The sequence below is a fragment of the Xiphophorus couchianus genome, chromosome 7 (genome assembly GCF_001444195.1).
Source record: "Xiphophorus couchianus chromosome 7, X_couchianus-1.0, whole genome shotgun sequence".
Taxonomy (NCBI): Eukaryota; Metazoa; Chordata; class Actinopteri; order Cyprinodontiformes; family Poeciliidae; genus Xiphophorus; species Xiphophorus couchianus.
In genome coordinates this window covers 501,250-519,695 of record NC_040234.1, presented here as the reverse complement: position 1 = coordinate 519,695, position 18,446 = coordinate 501,250, and the positions used below count along the sequence as shown (strand labels likewise).

General features: G+C 40.4%; 2 protein-coding genes across 2 annotated transcripts in view; one reads left to right on the top strand and one right to left on the bottom strand.

Annotated features, from left to right (window-relative positions):
* pknox1.1 (pbx/knotted 1 homeobox 1.1) overlaps positions 1-2,616 on the top strand; it is a 37,224-nt gene extending 34,608 nt beyond the window's left edge. The window contains exon 11 of the mRNA XM_028022447.1: positions 1,005-2,616. Coding sequence (XP_027878248.1) covers positions 1,005-1,186 — 182 coding nt within the window. The 3' untranslated portion in view covers positions 1,187-2,616. The remainder of the gene's footprint in view (positions 1-1,004) is intronic.
* Positions 2,617-3,221: 605 nt separating this feature from the next.
* tmprss3a (transmembrane serine protease 3a) overlaps positions 3,222-18,446 on the bottom strand; it is an 85,683-nt gene continuing 70,458 nt past the window's right edge. Inside the window, exons 10-13 of the mRNA XM_028024279.1 lie at positions 11,857-11,952; positions 11,616-11,758; positions 6,800-6,952; positions 3,222-3,577 (exon numbers count right to left, since the gene is read on the bottom strand). Of these exons, the coding sequence (XP_027880080.1) occupies positions 3,536-3,577; positions 6,800-6,952; positions 11,616-11,758; positions 11,857-11,952 (434 nt within the window). The 3' untranslated portion in view covers positions 3,222-3,535. The remainder of the gene's footprint in view (positions 3,578-6,799; positions 6,953-11,615; positions 11,759-11,856; positions 11,953-18,446) is intronic.

The window sequence follows — 18,446 nt, the reverse complement described above, 5'->3', positions numbered from 1 at the left end:
CATGCGGCCTCCAAATGCGTCCTTCTTTTCCCCAGATTTGAAGGATGGGTCCGGTGTATCCTTCACGGCCCACCATATCCCATAATTCATTGTGGGTCCCAACCGGGCGTTCAGGCAGAGCCACAATAGCGATGAAGAGCGGCAAATTATTTTGTTATATTACACTTTAAATGACACAAAGTGATTTTGTACGACGTTTTTAGGCGAGAATGTAAGTGTGTAAGTCTCAAATATCTGCTCGGTTCACCAAAACATAACCTATGCTGACATTTTCGGACATGGCTGCTCCCGCTGCGTTAACAGCCAGCTCCCCTCGCCAGCTGTCCGGGCGCTCCAGGTTTGGTTTACCGGAGAACCACATTGTTATAAAAATTCCTGCTAGCTTTCTAAAATGAGTGGAAGTTAAACACCAATATTCAGACATTAAATATGTAGTTATAAAATGTTTGGTTTACTAAAGTATTTAATTTATTCCTGGGCAAATAGGTTTGATTGATTAAAGTCAAGCCTTCAAACATACCAGTTTTATTTAACTGTAATGGCTTATTCGAGATTTGGAGAGTATTATATTTGAAAATGAATATTTTGCTTATACTGGTAGAAATGTGCAATACATGTTTGACAATTTTAGAATCAAACTAACATATTTCTTTTTTACTATGGAACATCCTTTACTATAAAAGGTGAAGAATAATACAGAAATCAGGAGCAACACATGACTGAAAAACAAACTTCTGCTCCGTTGTTTTTTTCTTCGCCGCTCCCTGCTTCATGCTGTCACGGTTGCTAGGCAACATGAGTTGCTGAGGTGGGGGCAGGGACAGTTGGTGAAGGCTAGGCCTGTCCGAATTCACAGCTTCTCTCTTCCGGTCGTCGTTTTTTTCATGCCCTTGGAAGAACCCGGTCGATCCTTCGAAGGATGCAGACTTTGAATTCGCACACAGCTAACATATTTAGCAGCTTCCTTCAGATGTAGCCATAGAAATATTAATGCTTCTCTGCAGGTACAATGGTGACAATGAACATGGAGAGTCTGCAGAGCCTCACATCAGATGGAGCCACACTGGCAGTGCAGCAGGTAATGCTTGCAGGCCACAGCGAAGATGAGTCGGGTGATAGTGGTGAAGATGATGACGATGCAGACATGACCGTTCTGGGGCTAGACAACAGCGACTCATTGCAGTAAAAGCTGACACACTGATCTACACATACTCAGAAGGCATGTGTAACACAGACACATAGGGTTTACACCGAGCACAAAAGCACAGAATGTCCATGGATAGTACTGTGCTCTTCCAGCTGACCTCAAGTCTGCGCTGCGTGTGTGTACTTCAGAAGTTTCACTTCAGAAACTGTTTTTTAACAAGTTTATTTGTGTAGGCGAGTGCACTTTTTTGTATATTTAAACTGAAAAGATGAAATCAAGCAGAAAATACGTGTTGAAAACACAAGAAACAAGTTTGTATGCTCCGTTATTAATAGACTTTCTTGGTTTTTTTTATTATTATTTTGCTTTTTGATCTCTTATTTGGATGCCAACACATAAGTTGTATATGTAATGGTTTGTCTTCATTCTTTGCATGCTTGTGTTTTGAGTAGATGTATGCATTCTTCAGACTTGCTCTCCAGTACTCACGTGAGCAGAGTGGGAGAGGAAAAAAAATAGATATGCTTATTTTTCTATACAAACATGACATTAGTGTTTTTGTTTTTCATTTTTGTGTTCTGTTTTGGAAGGAATGTTTATGTACAGATTCCTAATAGCAGGCCTGTTTTTCAGGGTTCCTTAAAGTTTTCTAAAAAAAATTGAATGGTGATGAACATTACTATTTAAATTGATTTTTAAACTCAAAAGACCAAGTAACAAGGCCTTATTATGTTTTCCTTTCATAGATCTCTTGCCAAGAAGCACAAACAATGTTGACCCTTTGGAAAATTTATGAAAAGACACTAAACTGCAGAACAAAGTTGTAAAAGATAGACTTTGTGTGTCGCAGCCAGATCGATATCTGAAGAAATAATCATGCAAAGTCAATTGGTTGTTGTGCTCATGTTTTTTTTTAATCCAACTCCAGTTTACCCATATTGTGTATACTATGCATTACGTATTTGAATCATTTCACAGTTGTACCCTTGGCATGACCATGTCAATTGCACAATCAAGAACACTATGCTAACTACACAATCACAGGGTGAGAGACTGAAATCTGTGGAAAGACACACTCCACAGCGGATCACACCAACAAGCAGCAGAGGATGTTTTGGATGCATTCAGCTTTTATTTCTTTGTGATGAATCTACTGCATAGATTAAGGAAATTCAGTTAAAGAAGAACTGGAAGGAAAATACCTTCATTTGGTCTTCTGTCACTGTTATAGTGAAGTAATCAAAATGTCTTCATTAAGCTGTTGTTACGCCACAAATTGGGGTGGCAGTTGTCTAAATCATGGTAAGCCTGTGCTGAACAATAGTTAAGTAATCTAGTTTTTATCAGTCTTGTTAGACACTTGGTCCATGTGACCGCACACAGCTGTTCTTCATTTGGGTTTGTTCACCATGATCTTGTCTGTTTTTCCTTAGAGCTTTCTATTTTGGAATAAAGAATGCCCAACTCTCTCCTGTTTGTCTTGTTCATATGTTCACCTTAAAGTACTGTATTTTCCGCATTATAAGGCGCACCTAAAAACCTTCAATTTTCTCAAAAGCAGAGAGTGCGCTTTATAATCCGGTGCGCCTTATATATAAGGACCAATATTGAGCTACAATAGGTCTTGCAACTACAGTAAGCAGCCGCCGACTTCATTTTCCCCCGTAGAAGAAGAAGCGCGCGGTGCACGCTGGGTTTTGTGTAAAGACCCCAAAATGGCTCCTATTAAGAGACACGCTTATGACGCAGAGTTTAAGCTCAAGGCGATCAGTGATGCAGTAGAACACAGGAATAGAGCAGCAGCCAGAGAATTTTAACATGAACGAATCAGTGGTGCAGAAGTGGATATATATTGTGATTGCACTAACGTTTGATTTACCGTAACAGTATCAGACTGTTTTTCACGTGTTTATTGAATCGAGGAAAAGTTCCCCTCCACTATATGTTATACCTTGCTGTTGTTAAAAGATAAACTGTCATGAAAATACCACGTCACTTACTTTACCTCGGGGAAAATAATAAAACAGTTGTTTATTCCTTTTTCGGAATGAACAGAGTTTTCAGAACGCTGGTTTATAATCTATTAATAAAGTTTGGCTGACCTATCTGACTATTTTGTTGACATTCCCTTTAGCGCAGTTCCATCTAATGGATGCATAACGTAACCCCAACACTCTACTGGAGCGTCTATTCTATGTGCCTATAATGTGGTGTGCCTTATATATGAAAAAAGTTTTAAAATAGGTCATTCATTGAAGGCGCGCCTTATAATGTGGTGAGCCTTATAGTGCGGAAAATACGGTAGATATTTCTGTCCCACTTCAAAGATTTTTAAAGTTGTTTGATATGAATCTTTTTGAAGCAAGGATGTTGGTCAAATCTTAATTTTCAGTTATATGTTGTAGTTGTCAGACTCCAAGCCTCTTCTCTCTGAAAGAAAAAAATGGAAAGTGTTTATTATGACCTATGCATAGCCAGATTAGACATGTTTCACATTGCCACAAATTTCTATCGTGTGGTGTGTTCATCTGCAGCATTAAAGCAGTTGGTTTCAGTTGTTTTTTTTGTTTTGTTTTTGTTTATTGGATGATATTTTTTCCATATTCTCAAACTGAGAATATGGAAAAAATGTGTTCTCATGTCATATTGTTTTAGGGTTTTAAGGTGTTTAATCTAAAAATGTTATTTCTACCTAAACACACAGTACTAAAGTTTGGACAAGAATAGGCTACACAAATGAGCAGACTGTATCACAAATACATTTCTGGCAAATTAGTAAAAATGGATAAGTTGGTTGTTTCCTGGTCTTGCTGTTGCTTTTTTTTTTAACATTCTAAGCTTGCTTTTTGTGGGAATTCATTCTAATTAACAAAGGCTTGAAAACATCTGTCTATGTGTAATTATTCTTTGTGTTTTACTAATTTGAGTTCCGGAAATGACTGAATTCACAAAAATATTCTACAGGCACATCTTTACTGAATATGCCTGTAGAATCAAAAGTTCATAACGGTTACAGGTTGCAGGAGGAAAGCAGGCAACCCAGATACGGAGGCCTCGGTCCTCGATGCGGCTGTCACAGGTTCACGTCTCGGCCTGTTAGCTGTTGCCACATGTCTTCTCCCTCTCCCATTACAAAATTTTTTGTCACTTCACTGTCAAAGGCCAGTATAAGCAATTTTCATCAGTTTCAGTTGTGATTTGACATAAACATAAAAGTGTGTTGGGGGGGGTAGGTGGGGAAATCTTTTTTTTTTTTTTCAATTTTCAATTTTTCAGCATAAATTGTAATTTCCAAACATTACTTACATTCAGCAGTACCTGCTGCTAATTACAGAGTAGTAAATTGGTTAGTAACACAAATAGAACATAAGGGAACAGTTCACTTTTAACAAAAGCGTAAAAATGTTTCAGTGTCATACGCTAACTCTTCAAAATGCAGTTGTTGGGCTTATATGGTAAAGTCATTTGAATGGTATGAGAGAGGTTCCAAGGTTTGGATTAACTCACAAATCGTTTCTTAGCTAAATCAGCTTTAGACTTCTAATAAACACCTAATAGTGTAGTGTCTGATAGTCTTCAAGAACATTCACTTTAAATAAACTTGAGTATTTTTTAAAAACAAAATCTTAAGTGCTATAAACAGATCAATGAGTTTTCAAAGCAGCTTTTCTAAACTAGGATGTTTAGAAAAGGCACATCTTTACTTTTAATTTTGAATGCTTACGTTAATCTTCTCTTCACACGGAAACCAAATTCTTTCACAAAAAACAAATACTACCAGAGTCAGAATTATTAGCCCCCTTAAGAAATGAATTATTTGTTTAGCCAAAGCATAAACTGTGGTTGTGAAAACATGTGATTCAACCATGTAATGCTCACAGTTTATCTTCAATCAAGTTAAAACTAAACTATCCTTAATTTCTCAGAATAAGGTTAGCCTGACAAGTTTCATTAGAAAGTTCTTTTTTCTGACCATTTTAAGACAAACTTAATGCACAAATCAGAAAGCAATTCTGTCCCTTGTCGATGCAAATTAATATTGGCTGGTTCAGTCCAAAATGATGGCCACCATCAGAAAAGGTGGCCTAGGTGTCACTACGAATATCTCATGATGAAGGACTCGAGACTTATGCAACGTTGTTGTTGCAAAACATTTCGATGGCATTGGATATAGAAGGATTTCTAAACTTCTGAAAGTTCCAAGTTGGCACTTTTGGGGCCATAATGGATAGAAACAAAATCATTTGATCACAAACCAGCCACAACCAAGTGTTCCTCGTAAGATTTCTGACAGACAAGTGAAAGAAATTATCCATAGAATTCTCCAAGTCCCATGTACCACTTGTAGAGAGCTTGAAATTGGCTAGTACAATTGTTTCAAAGAAAACAACAAGCAATTAACTCAATAGCCATGGCCTGTATGAATGCTCATCATACCAGACTCCATTTCTAAAGAAGAATCTGAAGCTTGTTTAAAGTTTGCATCATAACATTTGAACATGCCTGTAAAATACTGGGAGAACATATTCTGATCGGATGACAAAATTTAACTCTGGATGTCATGGCACACGTCATGCTTGGAGAACCATAGGGCCCTAAGAAAAATTTGGTTTTGGGGCCATCTCTTTCTGCTAATAATGTGAATTGCTGCAATCGACAGTCAGACGATTAAATCATTCACACACCTGCTATAAACTTATTGCATCTCTGACAGTGTTGTTTACATTATATCCTATATACATGTAAAATATAGGATACATTTATCACCCAGCCAATTTATCAGCGTAAATTTCCTTAACTTTGGACGATACTTACAGTCATATCAAAATGTTTTTGCATCCGTATTATTAATTATTCTTAATTATTTTTATTTCCAAATATTTGGGTGTTTGGAATAGCTACTTCAGTTGACATATGTAATAGCAGATGGACACAGTAAGATTTCAGTATTGAAATGAAGTTTATTGGACTAACAGAAAATGGGCAATATGATTAAAACAAATTTAGACAGGTGCAAAAATTTGGGTACCCTTACCATTTTAAGATAAGATTTATTTGTCATTGTCATCAACAGATTACAACGAGATTGAGATTTGCTCAACTCGAGTCAAAATGCAGGTTATGTGTGTATATATATATATATATATATATATATAATGTTATTGTATATTTTATTTTATTATTTAATACCCTTAACTACTTATCATTGATTTATTGAATCACATAATTGGTTTGGTAACCTCATTAAGCTTTGAACTTCATAGACAGGTGTAGCCAATCATGAGAAAAGGTATTTAAGTTGCCCAATTGCAAGATGTTCTATTTGAAACTCTTCAAATAAGAGTGGCATCACGGGGACCTCAAACAACTCTCAAATGATCTGAAAACAAAGATTGTACAACATAATAGTTTAAGGGAAGGATACAAAAAGTTACCTCGGAGATTTAACTTGTCGGTTCCCACTGTGAGGAACGTAGTAAGGAAATGAAAGACCACAGAGATAGTTCTTGTTAACCCCAGAAGTGGGCTTTAGTTCTGGGCTTAACAGCATATATGTCAAAAAATGCTTTTTTATATACACTACATACTACAGCTTTAAGGTGCAAATTCAAGACTAACCCTAAAACAGACTGAATTGTCTTACATACTCACTTCCATCTGTAGGCGGATCCAGCTGAGTGCCTTTGTAATGCTAGTGTAAACTCCTGGTTTGTTCCTCTCAGCACAGCCAATCCCCCAACTAGTTACCCCAACAAGCTTCCACACGGATGAGTCTTCACATGCAAGTGGACCCCCGCTGTCCCCCTGTGAAAATGTACATGCAAAAATAGATGTAAACCTCTTATTCAAATATTCTGCTATTCCTACTTCTAGTATGACTTAATAGAGATCTCTCACAGCAATGAAAATGGATGTTACAAAGAAAGCAACGCACAAGTCACACTCTTTAATTTTTTTACATGTTCTGTGTGTATTTCTTTTAGTTTTATTGGCCTTTATTTGAAAGTGGTCAGACAGAAAAGTAGGTAATGAGAGAGGGGGAAGACATGCAGGAAAAGTCCTGAGGACGGGACTTGAACTTGTGACAGCCACCTCCAGGACTAAGCTCTCCATCAGTGATGGCATAGTTACTTTGAAGAAGTAACTTTAATCGGATTACTGAGTACTCCTTGAAAAAGTAACTCAGTTAGATTACTGACTACTTGATTTGGAAAGTAACTACGTTACATTAAAAGTAACTTTTTTTAGTTACTTTCAGCAGCTGCTAACAACAACGCTGTGAAAATTACATTGATCTTTGCCAATACTTACGGTAATTGCAAGTTATTTTATAAAGGTAACATCAACAATGTGTCTCCACTTATAAGGTTGAACTGAAGGGGAGAATGTTTAATGGTTACAGTACAAAAAAACCTGTTAGTAATTTGTGCATGTTTCTGTGTGGTCCACTATTGTCTGGAAAACTCTAAGGATTTTAAACCTCTGGGGTTTCTGTCTGCTTATTTCCAAGCCCAAATGAGCAACTTCACGTTAAAAAACGTGCCCAAAAAGCACAACCCGCGACTCATTACATTTGCTAGCGACTTTAAAAAAAAAAATTTTTTAAATCCCACAGCCGCTTATAGTAATCGGACTTGGCGACAGAAACTCAAAGTAGCTCCTGTTTTTCTACCAACAAAATGCGCATCTCCCTCTTCCCTCCATTGCTTACGTTTCTGTCGCTGCTGATACTGCCGCATAAAAACGGCTATCACTCGACAAGACGCGTAGAGGAAATAAAATTAAATTTCAAAAGAAAATAGTAACGCACAGTAACGCAAAATGATTTTGATAAGTAACTGTAGTCTGACTACTGGATATGAAATAGCAACGCGTTAGATTACTCGTTACTGAAAAAAGTGGTCCGACGTCAGTAACGCGTTACTGACATCACTGCTCTCCATACATGAGTTGTGCTTTACCCTGGTACCGCCACAGAACTCTTCTGTTTGCAGTCTTCAAATAAAATAAGAACTTATATGTCATACCAATCTTCCTGTCAAGATGATGTAAAATACTGGGTTGGCTAGATTGACAAGCCAAACTACTTCTGTTTTATTTCCATTTGAGGGCCAGTTTCCCTTGCTTGTGCTCTTATGACAGCAAGAGAACACTTGGAGTGCAAACCAAAAACACAAAATTGCTTAGAACCAGTCCAAGTTCTACTGCTGCAGCAGAGTTTAGCTACTCTATGGTGAAGCACTTACTACTTTAGACCAACATTTAGCTTTATACTTCTAATATTGGAGCAAGCACTACAAAAACCCCTGTTAGTTTACAAATCTAGAACAAACGTAGAAAGTACCATCTACTTAACAACCCAGAACAAGAAAGCATGGAGAACCAACTTTTAACTCAACATTGTACAAATCTAGAACTCAACCCAGGACAACCGCAACCCACATTTAGCTAAATACTGACTAATAGAATCAAACAAGGAGAACCAACATTTACTTTTATCAAAACAATAATCCAGAGAACCCCCTACTAGTTCATAAATTATGGACTACTTATTTTTATTCTTATTCAACATTTGAACCAAGTATGCAGTTTTATACTTTTGCCTTTTTGTCTTTCTTTTGGGTTTTTTTTGTTTTGTTTGTATTTCCTTCTCATTCTTGTAAAGCACTTTGAACTGTCTTATTGCTGAAAATGTGCTAGATAAATAAAATTGCCTTACCTTACCTAAAGTTGATGGAAGAAAGCTGCTGTTGGAGTCTCTCAGAATACAATAATTTAGCTTTCCTAACCTCCTTGCTAAGCCTCCTTTTGTATTTTGCCTCTTTGTAGCTGTCTCCCTCCCCATTCCCGAATGCTGTCTTTTTTCTCCAGCCGGAGCTGCCTGAGTTTACCTGTGAACCAAGACTTATTTAATAATATTCTATTCTATTCTATTATATTATATTATATTATATATTCTATTTAATTATATACCCCTGTGCATTTTTCTATCCTTACAGAAATATGAGATCACAGTATCAGTAAACTCATCCAGATTGTCTGTAGCCACCCTGAACATCTCCCAATCTGTGGAATCCAGTCAGGTTTGTAGCTCCTCCATAGTCATGTTGATCCTGTAAGCAGGGATCAGATGAACCATTACATAGTCTGAAAGTCTGAGAGCTACTTGAGGCACCGTCTGATAGGCTCCACCCACAGTAGTGTGAGCTGGTGAAACTAGGGTCAAACCAAACACAAAATATGCTTTGGGGTCTATATTCCCGCACTACTCCACATACGTGAACCAGTGTTAAATACAACTTGGAGTGCATAGAATAAAGTTTAAAACAAAAATAAAACGGGGCGTGCTGTGGTGGTGCAGGGGGTTAGCACGCCCCACGTTTGGAGACCTTAGTCCTCGACGCGGACATCGCGGGTTCGACTCCCGGTCCCGACGACCTTTGCCGCATGTCTTCCTCACCCTCCTTCCTGTCTGCCTACTGTCGAACAAATACGAGCCACTAGCGCTGCAAAAACTCTTCGGAGAAAAAAAAAGAAAATAAAACATGAGCATGAACAACTGCAGCGGTCTCCATAAACAGCCTCAGTTAGCTCAAAAGAGACATCCATTTTCTTGAGGTTGGGAGGGGTCCTGGTGCCTATCTCCAGCGAGACACATCGACAGTCCATTGCAGGGCAACACAGAGACAAACAGGGTGGTTGTGTGTGTGCTGGAGGTGGTTGTGTGTGTGCTGGAGGTGGTTGTGTGTGTGCACACAAACAACCAACACACATCTGTACATAACCATGCACACACACACATCGTCGGAGCACCGCTCCCTGCCATCATGGACATCTACAGGAAGCAGTGTTTGAAAAGGGCCGGGAAAATCACAAAGGACTCCACTCACCCAGCACACACACTCTTTTCCCTCCTGCCCTTTGGGAGGCGTTACAGAAGCCTACGGACCAGAACCACCAGGCACCGGAACAGCTTCTTTCCCACAGCTGTCACGCTTTTGAACACCTCCTGACATAAAACATAATCTATAAGGACTGTACTCCCCTATCCTCTCATACAACAATAACACATGGACTATCCTCACACACACACATCACGGACTGTTTTCTTCACACACACATACAACCTGTAAATTTTATCTGCCATTATTTATCTATAATCCATTCCCTAACATTCTTGTATATTCTGTATAATCTGTGCATATAGCTCCCATATTTATATTTATACACAATATCTACAGTATATCTCTTGCTATAACCCCTTATAGTCCATACATACATAGTCTTGTACATCTGTAAATTAATATTTATATCTCGTAGAGCACTTCTGGATAGATGCAAACTACATCTCGTTGCTTGTACTTGTGACAGTGCATTGACAATAAAGTTGAATTCTATTCTATTCTAAGCAGAATTTAGAAAGACCAGTTAACCTAACAGTTGTGTTTTTGGACTGGAAGCCACGCATGTACAGGGAGAACTTGCAAACTCCATGCAGAAAGACCCCGGGCCGGGAATCAAACCCATGACCAGCAGGTAGCCTACCTACTGTGCCACTGTGCAGCCCATTGCTATAGAGAAATGGTTAAATCTAGAATGTCACACCTGGCAAGCTTGCCGGCAACCATTCTTCCCCACAGATCGTCTAAGCTTGAAACTCCCTCCAACCGAGCTAGTGAGACATGTGTTCAAAGTAGCGTTGTTCCGGCTTCCTTTAAATTCCTAAAGTCTTCTGTGGTCACTAGAGGAAAACAGCCCACTCTAGTGGTGGTAAATTATAATGGCTTAATATCACTTCTATGCTACTTGGCTACAGTAGCATAACAGTGGCTCAAAGTGTTCCCTGCTGTGGTCTAACATTTAATAATAATGTTGTGCATAGTGCACAAGAGGAAGTTTCTGTTCCTACTCATCAGTAGGGCCACTTTCTTGCTGAGTTAGTAAATGTTAGAGAGGAAAATCCTAGGTAAATTTATGTGTAGTCCACGTCTGCGATGCCGAACAAGAACCTCTCCTCTCAATCCTCTTTTGCGGTGACTCACTTTTTTAGTCAAGAGATATGCTAAATCTGCAGCAAATGCTACAAAGATTGGTAATAAATACATAGAAATAGTATGTCTAATAACTCTTCATGTTATTTAGACATAAAAACAAACAAGGCAGAGAGCACCAAAACACAGAAGTAGCCATTTGCGGCATCATGGAAATAGAAGCAATAAAGAAGAAGGCAATATGTTTTTTTAAGGTTTTATTGGCTCTAGTGGCCTTTATTTGATAGTTAATTGACAGGAAAGTGGGTAATGAGAGAAGGGGCAAAGGTTGCCAGGCCAGGAATTGAACCTGCGACAGCCACGTCGAGGACTAAGCCCTCCTTATGTGGGTTGTGCTTAACCCCTGCGCCATCTCAGCACATCCCATGTTTTTTGTAATACTGCTGTTTTCCATGTTAAATGGAAACAAACTGTACCTGACAGGAGTCAATTCCTCCTTCCAGATATCCTGCACATATCATCCAAGAAGAGATTAGGCCTTTGTAAACATCTGCCTGGTTGCAGGTCTTGGTAGAGATGAGCGGTATCATAGCTGAGTGTAGAACAACACTGGACTCTCCTAGCAACATTAGTTAAAAAATGAAAAGCAAATATTTAGAGAGAATTTTATCATAACATTCAAATTTAACGTTATGTAGGAGATGTACACAGACTTACCGTCTTCTTCCGTGGCTCCCCAACCAGATATCCAGCACATTGTACCTTCTGTAAACTCCTTTCCATAGTTAGGCAAACAAATGGGTTCCACAAGGCCTATGGAAAACGTGTATATCTCAGAGAATTTGACAATATTTACTGTATGTTTATCTCATGTGTTTGGATTACATGCACACCAGCAAAATCTATTCCATTCAGTTCAGTTTATCTATATAGCATTACTTCTCAACAGATGTAGTTTCAAGATTTAAAAAAAACAATGTAATACACTCAATCAACACAGAAAATAAAGCAACAGTTCCTATACATAGATTTTTACAATGTTGACTAAAATGAGTCAGAACACACCAGCATTTCATTTTATCCTTTAAACAGAAACAAGATTTAATAGAAGGATGTGATCAAGAAAAAAGCTCAACCACTTTGTTAAAAGGCCAACTGGCGGTTAGCAAGGATCAAGAAAACAAAGTGTATTTGCTTTTCAATCAAGAAAACATCATTACAGTTCTTGAATATCCAGATCAATGGGGATCCTATTGAGCAAGTATCACAAGAAAAATATCTAGGAATAATTCTGGTTGCTCAGTTAAATTTTAGGAGCCATGTAGATTAAATCAGCAAAACTGTTAGATCAAATATAAACTGTTCTAAAATGATTAGAAATTGTTTAACACTTCACTGTGCAGAGATGTTCTTGAACTCAATGATCCTCTCACATTTTTCCAATGGAGCTGCTGTCTGGTCTCAGACTAGTCAAACTATATTCAAACCATTAGCAAGTCTCTATAATCGGGCTTCAAAGGTTTTATATGAAAAGCCAATCAGATTCCATCATTGTCACATTTTGGCTAAATTTGGCATTTTGAACTTTCTTAATTTTATAAAGTATAATTTTTAAAATAGATTTTTAAGTGTTTAAATGAATATGCACCTACACCATTAAGCGATTGCATACAGAGACTGCAGGGCAATAGTGTCATATCCACAGACTGGTGTGCGTTTGGATGTCTGCTCTCTACTGCTCCTCCTCCTCTGCAGGGTGTGACGAGCAGGTGCGGCTTTCACGTGTCATGCATTTCCCTCATCAAGGAGCAGTACTTAGAAGAGTGGATTCCCAGAGACAAATGCCAGATGGTTTACTACTACTCGTGGTACTACTACGGTCGCTGTGTCCTCACAGACAACTTACTATTCATCTTATCTTTGATCTCCTCCTTTCTTGTAGGTGCCCAGTGTCACGCTGATTCCCCGGCCTGGGGATTTCTTCCTGCGGCGTCTGTCTCTTGTCCTCCTCGCTGCTCCCATTCTGAAACATCTGTGGCTCACGTCCAGTCCTCACCTGCCTGTCCACCCTCCTACTGTCCATCTCCTCCGGCCGAGGAACCTGAAAAACCAAACCGGTCACAACTCACCCAGTCCACCAGCAAGCAACAGACACAGCAAGCGACGCGCTGGAGAGTTGGGTAAGTGCAGAGGGTTTTTACTCCAATGCACACTTGTCTTTAGTCGCTCCCCTCGATGCTTCCCTGATGATCCAAGTAAAATTTCCTACATCATCTGACTTTTAAGGGACAAGGCTTTGAGGTGGGCAGAAGCTTGTTTTGATGAAGCAGCTATTCACAGTTCGTCTTATACTGAGTTCCTCAAACAGTTTAAACAAACATTTCATTCAAGTGTTAGTGAGGACGAGGCTACTAAGAGACTTTGGAGCTTAAAACAGGAGAACAGATCAGTGGCTGAGTTTGCCAAAGAATTTCGCACCCTGGCGGCAGACTCAGGGTGGAATCAACCAGCACTGAAGGGGGCATTGCACCATTCACTTAATGAAAAGATTAAGAATGAACTGGCCTGTAGAGATGAACCTGCTGGGTTAGATAAACTAATTGAACTTGCTATCTGCCAATCTGTCCAAAAGTCACAGCCCGCCAGTAGTCCTGGGGACACTGGTGGGCAATTCTACTCTAAACAAAATCCTCCCAATTATCCATTGAGGCATCTCTCAATTTCAGACAAAAGACCATTCCAGTCCTCTCTCATTGTTTCTCGTTGTGAGCAAAATCTAATCAGTCCAGAATTTGTCCAGCAGCATCAGATCTCCATCAAACGTCTTCTAGCCCCCAGCCCAGTAGACGGCAGTTCCCTGGAAACCATAACTCATCAAACAGAACCACTGGAACTAATCTGTTCTGGTAATCACCATGAGCAGACATCTTTCTTCATCTTCCCAACCCAAAATGCCCATGTGGTTCTGGGCTATCCATGATTGCGGGAACATAACCCCCAGATTAATTGGTCTAAGTCCCACATAGAGTCCTGGAGTCCCCGGTGCCTCAGTAACTGCATTCTGTCAGCAATCCCTTCTAAAAACACTGTTTCACTTATAGAACCGGCTCCATCTGATCTGTCTAATGTTCCCCCAGAGTATCGTGACCTGGAATGGGTTTTTAGTAAAGTCCAGGCTCTCTCTCTTCCTCCACACAGACCGTATGACTGTGCAATTGACTTGCTCCCTGGCGCCCCCCCTTCTCTCTGGTCGATTATTCAACCTCTCTCGCTCAGAAAGACAGGCCATGGAGAAATATGTCAATAAGTCCCCTGATGCAGGAATTATCCGGTCTTCGACATCACCCATTGGTGCTGGTTTCTTCTTTGTTGAAAAGAAAGATAAGACACTTCTATCAAGTAATGATCACAGTAAAGAACAAGTACTCTCTTCCTCTTATTTCATCAGCTTTTGAACCAGTTCAGAAGGCATCCATCTTTTCTAAGCTAGACCTCTGTAACGCTTACCATCTTGTTCGAATCAGAGAGGGTGATGAATGGAAGACAGCCTTTAAGACCCATATAGGTAATTTTCAGTATCTAGTGATGCCCTTTGGGCTCTGTAATGCCTCAACTGTCTTCCAGGGCCTGGTGAATGACATCTTGAGAGACTTCCTCAATGCCTTTGTCTCCGTGTACTTGGATGATATTCTAATCTTCTCAGAAGAAGATTTAGAAGAAGATTTAGAACAACATCGGATCCATGTTTGAAAAGTCCTACAAAGACTCCTGGAAAAAAAAGGCTGAAAAATGTGAATTTCATATTCCTTCCATAACTTTCTTGCGTTTTGTTTTTGAGGGTGGACAGGTGAAGACAGATCCAGAAAAGGTTCGAGCAGTCCTGGATTGGCCGGTTCCAAACTCCAGGAAGGAACTCCAGTGTTTTTTAGGGTTTGGAAACAGGAGGATTATCAGAAATTTCAGCATCATCGCCTCTCTACTCACTGCACTCACCTCCACTAAAAAGACATTCTTTTGGACGCCTGAAGCTAACCGAGCATTCACTGAAATAAAACAGGTTTGCCAAAGCTCCTATTCTCATTCATTCAGAGCCGGACTCCCAGTTTGTTTTGGAGGTTAATGCCTCTGCCGTGGGGGTCGGAGCAGTTCTGTCCCAAAGATGCCCAGAAGACAACAAGCTCCATCCTTGTGCATTCTTCTCCAAACATTTCACCCTTCCTGAGAGAAATTATAATGTTGGTGACAGGGAGCTTCTGGCTGTTAAATTGTCTCTTGAAGAATGGAGGCGTCGGTTAAAGGGCACAGATACACCTGTGATAGTGTGGACAGACCATAAAAAACCTGTCCTATCTTCAGTCAGCAAAGACTCAACCCCAGACAGTCCCGTTGTACCCTGTTTTTCTCTAGGTTCATTCTCAATATCACTTACCGTCCAGGAACACGTAACAACAAACCTGATGGACTTTCACGACAGTTTTCTCCTGACAATTCAGAAGAAACTCCTGAACCTGTCCTTCCGCCCTCTTGCCACCAGACAGTTATTTGATAATTGTCGCTGCTTCTGGGCAGTTGCTACTTCTGGTGGCCCTCCTTCAACAAGGACACCATGGATTTCGTCTGCACCTGGTCTGTGCCAGAGGAAAGAGTTCCCATTGTCCTCCTGCAAGTTTGCTTTAACCCTTTCCTGTCTCGAGTCGACCCTGGTCCCACATCTCACTCGACTTTGTCACCAGCCTTCTAGCTTCTAAAAACAAAACATGATCCTTACCATCATAGACAGGTTATCTAAAGCTTGTCATCTCGTTGCTCTCAACAGTCTCCCCTCAGCCTCTGCAACGGCCAGACTCCTGTTCTTCCATGTCTTCAGACTCCCACTGAGATTCTTTCTGACCGGGGGCCTCAATTTATATCCCAGGTTTGGAAAACATTTTCCCCTTTGAGTCCTCTCTAGGTTTTCAGCCATCTCTCCTACCCTCCTCATTTCCAGACTCCACCATTCCCACAGTCGGGACTCACTTCAGGAACTGCCGGAGAATTTGGGACCAGACCATGGCAGCACTTGACCGGACTTTCGCCCAAAACAAAAGATTTGCTGATCGCAGACGCACTCTGGCTCCCCCCATCACTCAGGTCAGAAAGTCTGGCTCTCTTCTAAAGATTTTCCCTTAAAGACATACTCGAAGAAACTCTCCCAGGCTCCTAGGGCCATTCCCTATCCAAACCGTCATCAGCCCATCTGGGGTTCGTCTACAACTTCTGTCGCATTTTCAAGTCCATCCTGTTTTTCATGTTTCCCAAATCAAACCAGTCAGGTCCAGTCCTTTGTATCCTCCGGCCAATCCCCCGCCTCCCACCCGGCTTGTCGACAACCATCCTGCATTTGAGGTGTGCCGCATTGTGGGTGTTTGTCCCCATGGCAGAGGTTTCCAGTACCACATTGACTGGAAAGGTTCATGGGTTCCTCACTCCTTTATCCTAGACCGTACCCTTATTTCAGATTTTGAGAGGTGTTATGCCTCCTCCTCTCGGCCGCCAGGTGGCGTCCATTGAGGGGGGAGGTACTGTCATATCCACAGACTGGTGTGCGTTTGGATGTCTGCTCTCTACTGCTCCTCCTCCTCCTCTGCAGGATGTGACAAGAAGGTGGGGCTTCCAGGTGTCATGCATTTCCCTCATCAAAGAGAAGTACTACCACTTGTGGTACCACGAGCAAGTATCACAATTTGTGCTATTTGTCATTGTAATGGTATAGAAATATACGTATTTCTACACAAACAGTTTCAAGGTAGGAAGTTCCGGTTGGGTAAAGTGGGCGTGGTATATAAGAAGCCGCTGCGTCCAGTCGGAGACATGTCTTCTTCATGATCCCACTGTGTGGCCCACGTCTCCTGGGTTCTGGCAGTAAAAAGGCAACATATCGCCAAGTGTGGTGCATGCTGCTCTGATTTTCTTGTGGTAGGTCTTCTCTCTCCCTGCACTATTGTTATTTGTCAAAAAATCTAAATTTAAGTGTGATCGTAGGTGAAACGCTACTGTGCTGCTCTCCTCCTCTTCCTCGTTCAGCGAGTGTGTGTGTGCGCGTTTGTGTGGATTGGCAGGTAAGGAATTAACGCTCATTGTAAGCACCAGTTTGTTGCAGTTCTATTTGAAACGATGACTAATTAACTTTTATAGGTCTCCCCATATTTGGACCATTGCTGCTCTGTTGTCTCCCGGATTTCTGCACGTTACTAATCAAAGTCGGACTGTGGTGGCGGCTACACGCCCTAATTGAGGTGGTGTTTGGAGTGCAGCATCGGCGAGCCCAGTGCGCCTCCTGGTGCGACGTGGCCAGAGGGCCATACCTGGTGCTGATGATATTTTAACTTGCATTTTCTAGGTTTTCTTATTTATTTTGTTTTCAGCCCTTTTTGGTTCTTTATATAACTGTTTATTTATTTGGGCTGATACTGTTTTTCTTTTGTTGTATTAAGTTTATGGTTGTTGCATTTATTAATTGTCTTTTTCCGTTGGCAGTTGCTGAGGTCCGGTGGCGGTGTTGGTGTGGTGACGGTGTCTTCCTCTTCTGTGTGCCGTGATTCCTGAGTTTGGGTTGTCTCACTGCGTCTGGTGCTTTAAAGGGTTTTTGTTTGCTGTGTTTGTTGGATGCCGTCCCTATAGTGGCCCCTTCTGCCGGTAACCTCAGCTACTGTAGTTTCTTCTGTTTTCTTTAGTTTTTTTTGTTAGGAAGAACTGGTTTTAAAAAGAGTATTTTAAAAGAATTTAATAAACAGCTTTTTGTACATTTGAAACTGTCTCGGATGTCTCCATCGATGCATGACCAAACCTGTGTGCCTTAAGAAGAAGGTAATATTCCCTGGGTGAAATTCCCAGGGTGGCGCTGTTGAGCAACTTATTTGGGTCCAGAAATTTAAATTACAGAATATTCCTGATTTCAATCTAGTGCTGCCATATCATGATACCATGGTATCATGACAAATAGCAGATCTACTAGAGCGGGTTTAGATGGAAATTGTAAGGTCCCCTTTCGAAGAACCACTTTTGCTCAAAGTTAGGCAGTAAAAATCCCCCATACTGATGTATTTTACCCACAGCTTTCTTTAAGAAAATGTTGCCTGTCATAGAGTTTGATTTGATTAAAATGAAACTCATCTCTCTTACTTTCCCTCCCAGCCTCCATACCTTAAGACAACAATTATCAAATAATTGTTTGATAATTGGATAAGTTGCTTTTGCAAAATTACAGGTTAATCTTAAATTCATGCTACAAGCATGTTCAGAATGAGGGATTGCTGCAAAGGATCCAA